Source organism: Sphaeramia orbicularis, chromosome 4, assembly GCF_902148855.1.
Source record: "Sphaeramia orbicularis chromosome 4, fSphaOr1.1, whole genome shotgun sequence".
Classification (NCBI taxonomy): domain Eukaryota; kingdom Metazoa; phylum Chordata; class Actinopteri; order Kurtiformes; family Apogonidae; genus Sphaeramia; species Sphaeramia orbicularis.
In genome coordinates, this window is record NC_043960.1 from 13,267,661 (window position 1) to 13,279,942 (window position 12,282).

General features: G+C 33.6%; 1 protein-coding gene across 1 annotated transcript; it reads left to right on the top strand.

The window, feature by feature from the left end:
* Positions 1-2,953: 2,953 nt before the first annotated feature.
* On the top strand, positions 2,954-11,782 carry tm4sf4 (transmembrane 4 L six family member 4). Its single transcript, XM_030132888.1, has 5 exons — positions 2,954-3,124; positions 4,671-4,760; positions 5,727-5,875; positions 7,427-7,619; positions 11,765-11,782. Exons 1-5 carry the CDS (start codon positions 2,954-2,956, stop codon positions 11,780-11,782), a joined length of 621 nt encoding a protein of 206 aa, XP_029988748.1.
* The last annotated feature ends 500 nt before the right edge of the window (positions 11,783-12,282 follow it).

Here is a 12,282-nt window from a genome sequence, read left to right on the forward strand (position 1 = left end):
TTGTTTGTTTTTTTAAGCAGTTACAAAAATATCCACTCAGCCGGACCCCATGCACTTAATTTTTGAAGCAAAGAAACATGTATTTAAAACTTAATATTAGAAAGTGATATGGAAAACTATGCAATAAAAACATTTTTAATGCTGCTAATCAGATGTTTTCCCACATTTTAACATATTCTAATGCTAGTTATTACTCACTTCATAGAGATAATAGGCAAAAACAGAGCCCATTTTGTTTGTTGATTTACACTCAAACATGTTATTGCAGATCAGGTTTATCAAGAACGGCAGAGATACAGTAAGTTAGAATTGGACTGTATGGGATGATGCATAAGTGTCCACTGTGTTGGCTTATAAAACCCATGAATATACAAGAAAACAGCTGTAGGATAACTGTCCACTGTTGTGACCACTATGCATGAAAGGGTTAATTAATAATTTTAAACCACCTGGCAGGGAAAACTGGCAATATCCCCCATATAAGTGATTAGTGTGTTGTAATTAGGGCTGTCAAAATGAACGCGTTAACGTGGATAAATCTATCATCATGATTAATCTGATTAAAATTTTTAACGCAATTACCCCATCTGCAGTGCAGAATGACTCTGAACGTCTCTGGCAACGCATTTCAGGTAGTTTGTCCAAGTACGCATGTGCAAATAGGCAGTTGATCCAGTAGTGACAGGCAGCAGAACCAACCCATAAAAATGGAAGTCGCTAAACAGCACATTGGCCCTCTGGATGGGAAATTTGATTACGAAAAAATAAATAGACGGAACATTTTTTTCAAGTCGTTTGCTTGAAACTGTTGAAGGTGTTTAATAAACATGTTAAGTACATATATATTTCCTTCTTTCTTAAGTCTGTTTACCCATGCCAAATGAAACACAATTAATATAGATTAAAAATGAATATATTTAATTACTGATTATTGATATTGATTAGTTGAAATTAATCCACACCAAACGTGATTAATCTTATTACAAATTTTAATCATTTGACAGCACTAGTTGTAATACTTCCTTAGTGTAACTGCTGACATTTATTGCGTCAAATTCATTATTAGATCTTGACATTTTCTCAGTTAAATACCAATAAAGGCAGCTTTTATCAGGCATATACCTGCATATATGCTGTATACAGTGTACCTGTATGTGGTAGGCTGTTTTCAGAAGTTCAACAGCGCCAAAAAGCTACACTAAAAAAAATTAAATTATGACGATGAAAATAAAAAATGTTTTGTGTAAAATATGTGTGTAACAATGATGATAAATCCTGTGCCGAAGACTATAGCTACCTGTACTTTTTAGACAGATGTAAACCAAAGGGTATGATGGAATCAGACCTAGAACAGATTTATAGATAAGACCATGCCAATGCTTTAATCTACGAGTGGACTAAGCAGATCAAACTAAACAGCATTAGCAATGAGTGAGGACTGTAAAATTCATAAATTAACTCAATACTCTGTAGAAAATAGCATATACTACTGTGTATATGTACATATATAAATGGTCTGTTTATATAATCATACCTGTTGTATGGAACATAGCTCATCATGATGGGTGTTAGTCAGTGAATTTGATACTTATTGAGCTATTATTGCCAACAAAATGTATCATCCAAACTAGTGACTTTCCTTTGGTCAGTCTACAAGGAGTGTACCACAAAGTGAAAATTGTTTCTTTTCAACAAGCTCTTATTCTTGCTGCTTTTATGTCAATTTTATGTTCTGTTGTGTTTGTAAGAATATCTATTTGATGGTGTCGGATGGGAATACAAGTATAGAATCAATCATCCCCTTCTGCCAGGGATGAGGTGTTTTTGTGTAGACAAATAAAGTACATCTCTCCATAAACTTATCCCCTTGATAACCTGAAAAGTTTCCAGTCATAGTTTAAGGTAAGGTAAGGTAAGGTAAGGTAAGGTAAGGTAAGGTAAGGTAAGGTAAGGTAAGGTAAGGTAAGGTAAGGTAAGGTAAGATAAGATAAGATAAGATAAGATAAGATAAGATAAGATAAGATAAGATAAGATAAGATAAGATAAGATAAGATAAGATAAGATAAGATAAGATAAGATAAGATAAGATAAGATAAGATAAGATAAGATAAGATAAGATAAGATAAGATAATTCCTACAAGGAGAAATTCCAGGTTTACAGCAAAATACAAGCACACAAGAGCAAAGAAGTGTAAAATCAAGAAAGCTATATACACTATTTACAGGTGTGCACATGCTGATCATGCCACAGGTTTATTGCATGGTTATTGCACAGAATTTTTGAAGCAGTTCTTATTGTGATATAATAACTACATGCACCTATATTAAATCAAGAAATTCTAAAGGTGACGTGTAAATCTTAGGTTACGGGTGCAGTCATCATTAGGAACCCGCTGTAATCGACCAACTATCTGTCACTTCCTCTTTTGTCTCCATGTCCACACAACACATAGTAGAACATTAACCACTATGCCTTCACTGGTGTGTCTGTGTGCACACAGTGATATGCAGCCCCTCATTAATGGCTCAGTGTGTGTTTGCATGGAGCCACAAAAGTGTGTGTGTTTGTACATGTGTGTGATGCTGTTATATTACAGGTTGCTGTAAAAATGAGGCAGTGGCATCACATGATGAGATATTCAGAGGGGTATAAAGTCACAAGTATAGCATCATACATCATCAGAAACAGGACAGGCAAGGCAGACAGGTTCAGTTTATAGACAGAGCATTTCTGAGGGAAAAAAAAACAACAGAATTCCAGATTTTTAGATTGGGAGGCTTGGAAATAAGAAGCAGAAAGAGGCCAAAAACTGTTGTGAAATTATTATCTGGCATCTGGATATTTTTCTAACCAGCTAACCAAGTGATCTAAACTTTGATTGTAAAACCCGGACTTCCTTAGATCCAATAGTTTTTTTTGTTTATTTGAGGCTGTGTAACCATCAGTGACAGGATGTGTTCAGGTGGCTTTGCAAAGTGTCTGGGAATCTGTCTAATACCGCTGGCGATCCTATGTGTACTATGCAACATTTTGCTCTTCTTCCCTGGTGGAACGGTTGTGGACACCACATACATCACTACTGAAGCGTTTTACTTTGGAGGCATTGTGGGATCTGGAGTGTTGGTGAGTAAAATCTACCACTGGATAACTTTAACGACACAGAAAAGAAAACACAGGACATTTAGTCATTGTAGTGTGTTTTCCTGCATAGGCTGAATCAGACTGGAAAAAATATCATACTTAGACTTAAACTGTCCGGCTGAGAGAAACATTCATTTGCATAAAATGGAAGAAAATAATGAGTTTATTTGTTTAAAAAAAAAAAAAAAAACTAAAATCCTCTAAGCTAATAAAAACTGGAGTGGCTATTTTTGCCATCACACATCTCACCATGTTAATGTTGCTCCTTTTAGTTAGTATTACAAAAGTCTTCAGGGTAACAAAGGTATGACAGAAATATTGAAGATTAGAATAAACATAGTTATGAACTGACACAAGATGTTCCATGACCAGGTATAAAGTTAAAGAATTTGCATATATATATAAAGTATTTGTTAACTTTTAAATTAGATTTAAAAAACAAAAAAACAAACAAACAAAAAAAATACATTAAGTGTTTATGTAAATGTAATGTGAGGTTTTTTAGTGAATGTAAAAATTAATAATTTATTGCTGCAGAAAAAGTATTATTGAATACTAACAGCAAATTTTGCACTTTAATCACAATTTTTTCACCACTTCAGCAGCTTTTGAAATGTGATCTTCACAATAATTTATATTTTGGTAAATTACAACTGAAAAAACCTTTGAACTCATACCATGTATATACACTCAAAAAACTGAAACGTTGACTTTAATTAAATTTATTTTGTCAACAGGTTCCACGTAAATGTATCATGTTAGTTGAAAGCAAAAATGTTAAGTTCATCTAAAATTAAGTTAGATGAACTTAACATTTTTGCTTTCAACTAACATAATACATTTACGTGGAACCTGTTGACAAAATAAATGTAATTAAAGTCAACGTTTCAGTTTTTTGAGTGTAAGTAAAAGTGTAACTATTTGAGAGACAGTGTGGTCAGAGTATTAAGTGTTAAATTCATGATTTTATTTTGTTTAAAAGTTATTTTTAGTTTGTGTTTTAAAAATGAGATATTGCCTCATGTACCTTTAAAAAAAGAATATCCATTTTATTTCAGAGTGGTTTTTTTTATGTAAAGGTCATAAAAGGGTTATGACGAGAGGATTCTGGGAAGAGTGCATGAAGAGATGCAGACCAATTATAGACTTTTTGTTTGAAGAAACAAATGGGACTCTGTATTTGGTTTATGGTGCTAACGTTGTCACTGTGGGTTTTTTTTTTATTATTACAATGGAATTTGTGTGAGATCGAGTGAAAATAAATCTTCATAAAAGCATCACAATGAAATGTGGCCATTTATTAAACCAATGCAGCTACAAAAAGTGTGTGTTATCAAGCAGCTACATTTATGCTAGAATAAAAAAGAGGAACATCAAAATTATGACTTTATGCCTATAATAATCTATCATGATGTGTGTGTGTGTGTGTGTGTGTGTGTGTGTGTGTGTGTGTGTGTGTGCGTGTGCGTGTGCGTGTGCGTGTGCGTGTGCGTGTGCGTGTGTGTGTGTGTGTGTGTTTGGGCAACAGATGATCTTCCCTGCTCTGGTCTTCCTGGGTCTGAAGAACAACGACTGCTGCGGTTGCTGTGGCAATGAAAGCTGTGGGCGGCGGTTTGCAGTAAGGAATCCTTAATACAATAATTAGTAACTCTTAATTTGTGTCATAAAAGACACAAATTTGTCCCATAGACATGTTGGAATAGGTCGTAAAACTAAATAACGTAATAAAAATGTAAATACTTCAGATAAAATACTGAACTGTGAGAAATTGTTTCAGAATTGCCCTACGTCACCTGTTACCAGGAAAATCTATTCACTCACACTGGAAAACAAACACATTAGCAGTGTGTACATATTCACGTTAACCCTTTCATGCATGAATTATGAGAACATTAATCTTTTTTTTTTTCTTTATTCCTCTTTGGGCATTTAAAGAAAAATTAGATTATTTTTTTTATGAAGCTATTTTTCATGGAGCTGCAAAAATGCGTGTTTAATTTTTAAAGCAACGAAACGTGTATTTACTGACATACTGTGTGAAAACTCTGAAATAAAAAACATTTAATGCTGCTAAGTTGATGTTTTCTCACATTTTAACATGCACTACAAACAAAAAATTATGGATATTTAAAATTTTTTGGGCTATTTTTTTCAGCTGGGATTTTTGCACTTTTTTTTTTTTTTTTTTTTTTTTTTTTGTGTGTGTGTGAATTGAATTAAAACACATTTTTTTAAATGACCCGGTTTATTTACAAATGGCAAAAATGATGGATGAGACTTCGATCACTGTTATAAGACATTCCTCTGATGGGAGTTTCACATGACTTTCTTGCACAGAGCTGGTATTGTTCTGGTACCAACACACACATACTGATCGATATTTCAGGAATGTGTAGGTGTGTGAATGCGTGTGTGGTCATTTCACAGACTTTTGTTTGCACACACACATCTTCTCAGTAGCTCTGTGTCCTGTTCATGACCCCGGATCAGAGAGAATAAGTGCATTGTTTTAAAATATTCCATTTTTGTTCAGTATTGATTCTCAACACTTAGGCCACCTTTCTGCTTCTTTTTCTCTCTGCAGATGCTCAGTTCCATACTGTTTGCAGCTGTGGGAGTTTTGGGAGCCGGATACTCAGTTATTGTTTCTGCTATTGCCATGGACCGTGGTCCTCGATGTAGGACTTGGGGAAATGACACATATGAGGAGTGGAACTATCCCTTCTCAAAAGGGTGAGAATGAGAGCCCCAACCTGGGAGTATTCAGACACTTTTCAGTTTCTTTCAGTGAAAAACACAAACATCTTTCAGTGTTTGACGATGGTGAGTGTATCTTTTGGTAATTGGGTTTTCTGTTCAGAAACAAAAGAAAAACTAGTGGTTAATTGATTTTCGTTTTTAAAATAGAAGAATTAAAATTGAATTTCAAGGCCTTTTCTTTTTCAGTGTCAAAGCAGATAAACCAAATTTAAAAAACAGATGATTTTCGTTTTCTTACAAATAACAAAAAAGAAAGTTACTACCTAAGAGAAATGGAAAAACAGACCAAAAACACCTGTTTTTTTTTGTTATTTTCTGAGACTAGATGTTGTCATTTTCAGTGCCTAGGTCGCAAAGATTCTTAGAAACAATGGGTTTGTACAAATCTTCCAGTTTGTGCAAAATCTGGACATCATAGACATGCTCCCTCCTCAAATATCTACGAACTCCTGATTTTGTACGAACTGGAAGATTCGTACATTAGCATTCTTTCCTTGAAAATGACAACATCCAGTTTCAGAAAATGAAAAAAATAGGCATCTGTTTTTCCATTCTAGTCAGGTAGTAACTTTCTTTTTTTGTTATTAGAAAGAAAAAAATAAAAATCATCCATTTTTTAAATATGGCTTATCTGCTTGTATTTTTTTTAAATTCTTCTATTTTAAAACAAAAATCAATCAACTACTACTTTTTCTTTTGTTTCTGAAAAGAAAGTCAAATTACCAAAAGATACACTGATTAAGCATAATAGCTGGTTTTTGATTTTTGTTTAATTTTGAAATTATTTTGTTATTAATATTGTTGTTCAGATGTTTTACCAGGGTTGGTTCACTTGTAAAAGCAGTTCAATTAATAATGATTATGACAATTTTTGTTTAATTTGATTAATTTTTGCCCTTCGTGTAAGACATGTAATTTCTTTCTTTCTTTTTTTTTTTTTTTTACTTTATTGCCATTATCAACAAAAGACAGGTAATTAACAGTACATAACAAGACTGCTTTGAGAGTAGCTTTCACTTTACATAAATGTATGTATGAGATTTCATCATACAATAAAAGGAAAAAAAACAAAAACAAAATGCAGCCTTTCATGTATACATCTTCTATTTGTATAAATGTACATTCCTCAGGATTACAGTGTAAAGATAAATGTATAAATGTACATTCCTATCATACGAGACAGGTAATTGGAAAAAAAAAAAAAAAGTGCAGAATCTTTGTTTTTCCACAATTAAATCTCAAACATGGTAGTCAACATTACCATGTGTTGCTCAAAACAGCCAAACATTACCTCTGAAACTTTACTGCAGATTCAATGTCCAACCATGAGAATCTGTTATAAAGGCTGTTTTTTCTGTTTAATGTTTTCTATTTTTATGTCAGACACTATTCTGTGAAACTGTCTTTTCTGTAGTTCAGTTTTCAGTCTGTTATTTGTCAGACTGACTCAACTAACTTGCCAATCAGTTTTAACGTTTCCTCCATCTTGTCTCTCTCTTTGTCTTTCTCTCTTTCTTTCCCCAGTGACTACCTGTCCAATCACACCTTATGGGAGGATTGCGAAGGGCCAAAAGGTGTGGTGACCTGGCATCTCACCCTGTTCTCCATGCTCCTGATCATGGGTGTAATCCAGGTGGCGCTGTGTGCCGTTCAGGTGGTGAACGGCCTGCTGGGAGCTTTGTGTGGGGACTGCGGATGCTGCGGATGCTGTGGAGGGGTCAGTATCTACTATTGGGAAAGTCAAGATCCACTAATATTTAATGATACAGTCATGGAAAAAATAATTAGACCACCCTTGTTTTTTTCAATTTCTTGTTCATTTTAATGGTGCAACTAAAGGTACATTTGTTTGGACAAATATAATGATAACAACAAAAATAGCTCATAAGAGTTTAATTTAAGAGTTGATATCTAATCATTTTCCATGTTTTCTTGATAATAACCAAAATCACTTCAGTTCTTACATCGATAGCTATGGCATTGTACTGACAAAAACAGTGCTTTTAGGCATTCCATGTTTTCTTTTCTGTCTGTTTTAGTCACATGATACACACAGGAGTTAGTACTTGATTGCATAACCATTAAGTTTTTGATAACTTCTGATGGTCTAATAATTTTTTCTGCAACTGTATTTATACAATGTTATATCACATCACATCACATCATATATTCATAATGATATTGATCAGCTGAAGTTGCAGCTAAGTCAAAATATAGCACATATACTATATATTATGTATTATATCATCTATATTATAAAAGCCAAGTGGCCTCTGCATGTGAGTGTGTATATGTGTGTCTGAGGACTCACACAAAATCCATAAAGAGCTGACTGCTGCAGTTTGTCATACTAATGTATTTTTGGTCAAAAAACAGACTAACAAAAACAGTAAGTTGATAGGACCAATATTTTGGGAGATATTAGTAATTTTGAAATATAGTCCTTCACAATCACATTGTAAGAACACTTTGGCAGTGACTGCTGGAAAAATGCGGTACAGCATGCAGGAATACACAACAGCATAAGAACTACCACATCATGAACCTATGGATCCCTACGGTCAACGTGTTAGTTTAATTAAAAATTATGCAAAAGTTTATAGACAAATATAACAGTGACATATAAAATAGATGAAACAAATGACACAAATGCTTAAATGCCACACTTGTAATAACACAACTATTAGAAATGTTATACATATAAAATATGCAATATAATACACAAATATCTATCTGTCTATCTATCTATCTATCTATCTATCTATCTATGTATATATATATATATATATATATATATATATATATATATATATATATATATATATATATATATATATATATATATATATACATATATATATATATATAATACCAAAATATGTATATTTACTGTATTAAAACACTAAAAACAGCTAATCCTATACATATACTTTCTTGATTTGTGTACTTGATTATATCAAAGCCATCCACTTAATCCATGGGTGTCAAACTCATTTTGTAGTTCTGGGGCCACATTCAGTTAAATTTGATCTGAAGTGGGCCGAACCAGTGAAATTCTAATGTAATAATAAATAAATAATGTCAACTCCAAACTTTTCTCTATGTTTTAGAGTGAAAAAAGTAAAATTACATTATAAAAATGTTTGCATCTACAAACTATCCTTTCAAACAATGTGAATAATATGAACAAACTGAAAAAAAGGTGCAATTTTAACAATATTATGATTCAGTTTATCATTTACATATGTATATTAAACTTACAGATCACAGTGGATCTACAAATACACAAAACATTTATTAACAGGCAGAATATTGTTAAAATTGTATGTACTTCTATTAAGGCATTTCAGGTTGTTCATATTTGTTCAGGTTATTCAGATATTTGTGCAATATTATACTTTGTTTTAGTGTGAATACATGTAAAAAGAGAAAAATTTTGAGTTGTGAGTATTTGTAGGTTACTATGACTCACTTGAGATTGAATTGGTCTGAATGTGGAACCTGAACTAAAATGTTTGTTAACATCTTAGTATAATTTTTGCATTTCACAAATTCATCCCAAGGGCCAGACTGGACCTTTTGGCGGGCCGGATTTGGCCCCCGGGCCACATGTTTGACACCTGTGACTTAATTGAATTCTGAAAAATTTTGCTAAACCTTGTTATTTACTAACTCCTTGTCCATTTCCTTTGGACACCTGTTGATGATATTATGCCCCCTTTGAATTTTCCGTAGGTTTTTGTGGCTTCAGTCCAGCAGATGCTCAGATGTAGGTTTTAACCTCTCACTGCATGTTTGCTAGTATAGCAGTATCAGACCATATTTTGCCAGTTATTATTAGCCCAATCAATGTGTCCTTGTAGGAAACAGTGAGGCTCAACATAACCGGGTTTGCTAATAACAGTATTTCTCAGAGTCTTACTAAAATAATTAACAGTCACTAAAATTATTCATAAAAAATTAATATACAGTAAAGATGAGGCCTGCAGTGTGCTGATTTTGACTCAAAGAAACTGTTTGTCTCTTTCCACAGTAGCTTCCAAGGTTTCCTCAGTTTAAAACTGCAAGAAAAAACTGAAAAGGCCAACCACAGCTCAGAACACACATGGTATATTCATCATCGCTGTCACCCTGATTTGTTATTACATTTTAGGGTTGGTGTGCATCACTTACACAGAGACTGTAGATAAAGATGGATGCGGTAATGCTTCGACTATGTAGAAGGAAAGCCAACATACTGTTTTTATTGGAGCTGCCATGTTTCCTGTGTGACTCAATTAAATGTCTGTAAAGAGCAGAAATGCAGAAATATCACACACTGACACATTCCAGACAGTGATTAGTCATTACAGCTTTCAATTACCTGTTTTTTTCTGACATCAAATAACTTTTTGTACAACAAATAATTTAAAAAAACAAGCTGATTAGAAAGACAACATTGTATACTGATTATTTTTTATGAAGTTAGTCCAAATAGTCTAAATTCACCTTTTTGAAAAATGTATTGGATGTCAGCTTTTGGCAAAAGTCTTATCGACTAATTAATGATGAGATTAATGATGTATACTGCAGGCAGCCACTAGGAGGAGATTGAGTCCAAAATCCACACAGGGAGCTGTTCAACTCTATACTGTATCTGTGAACACAAAAACAAAAGCCAGGATCTAAGCTAGTGGTTATTAAGTGGTTATTACACAAGTATATAACAATATATTGGGAAAATATCTGACATCACTTAGTATGATGTTAATAAATATGAAAGGTAATTACCCCGCTCCTCGAAGGGGAGGCTTGGGGTATTGTTTGTGGTTCAGTTTATATGTTTGCTTGTTTGTTTGTTTGTTTGTTTGTTTACACTCTAGCAGCAAAACTATTGGTTGAATTCATACCAAATTGGGTTTATAGACTGCCAGTGACCCAGAATAGAGGCCATTACATTTTGGGAAAAGTAAGTCAAAGTTCCAATTTTTTTATGAATTTTTATAAGCTTTTTTTCTTCTCCTATTTACTTATAATGGGCGAAATTTCACATGTCTATAAAAACATCAATTTTGTTTCAGTTTACTTCAAACTTGGCACATATGTAGAGGCAATTCATATGCTGACATCAGCACATGCATAGACATGATGACATCAGCTGGATCCATGCCAAAATAAGCTACAATTCATGTAAGGGGCGGGGTTTGTTGTGCCTGGCACCACTTGTTTCTTTATGTTATGGTAGTCAAATGCTAAGTTCAGTCAGGGTGTAAATGTTCAGAGCTTTTATTCTCTTTTTTTTTTTATTTTTATTTTTTTTATCTTTTTATGAGCAATGTAACAGCACATACAAAGGAGCAGAATTACAGTGCATTCATTATACATTGCCTTTTATATCATTTTCCCCCATGCCCAATCCAACCCCAAGGCCCTCCGAGAAGGGGCAACAGCAGAAACAAGAACATCATAACAGTCTCTGAGCCGTAGAAAATCAAATAAGTACAAGCAGTATCAAATCTGTGGTGTACAAGAATATTAACTGAGCTAATGGAAATAGAAGAAAATAAAAATAAATAAATAATGAATAAATGAATAAAGTCATAGCTTGTAGATACCTATGTTTAGACCTTTTATTCTCTTAGGTAAAAATAGAAATGGCAGAGCTGCTATGTGACATATATGACATCATCTCCGATTGCGTTGAATGAGAGATATCTGGTGGCAGAAAATAAATACTGTGAGTTTAAAGATGAGTATCAAATCGATTTTAGATTTAATACTTGGTTCTTTTAACTTAACTGAGGATTCATGGCCTATAGACTGAAGAAACATTGTATTTTGTGATTAATCCACATTAAAATATTGATACTGTTTTTCTTTCAGAGTGATGGAGCAGTGTGAACACATTTTGCAGCAGTGGACCTCCTCAAGCACCTGATTCCTGTATTTATATGATGTTTTCTGGGCATGATAGTCGTTCATTTTACTATATGCTTTTACACATTTCTGGGATGAGAGCTCATTGATTCCAGTGTGTATTGTAACCACACTGTGGAAATGACAGAGCTCCATATCAGTCTGAATGTGCTTCTTCTGCTGTTATAAAACAGAGGCTTCAGTTCACTGTATTGTCTGGTCGGGGTCTGAACTTTTCATGAGCACTGATTTTCTGACTATGATGAGTGATTTCCTTGTAATTATTTTGGAGGAATGAAAGTGTAAACACATTAAATCATTCAATAAAAATCATAAAGAGGAAGGATGGGGCCACACATCAGGACACACACGACTGCCCCCTGGTGGACATTATAAGTGGTAAGAGTCAGAGTTGAATGATTCAGGAGGATCTGCTGTGCGTTTACATGAAGACTTCAGAACATTTTTGCATTTACTTAAATTTA

What these genes read in the sequence shown, in the direction of transcription:
- tm4sf4 (XM_030132888.1), top strand. Translation starts at nt 2,954, where the DNA reads ATGTGTTCAGGTGGCTTTGCAAAGTGTCTGGGAATCTGTCTAATACCG. An exon ending in TTGTGGGATCTGGAGTGTTG is followed by an intron (nt 3,125 to 4,670) that starts GTGAGTAAAATC and finishes TTTGGGCAACAG; the next exon opens with ATGATCTTCCCTGCTCTGGT. An exon ending in AACTATCCCTTCTCAAAAGG is followed by an intron (nt 5,876 to 7,426) that starts GTGAGAATGAGA and finishes TTCTTTCCCCAG; the next exon opens with TGACTACCTGTCCAATCACA.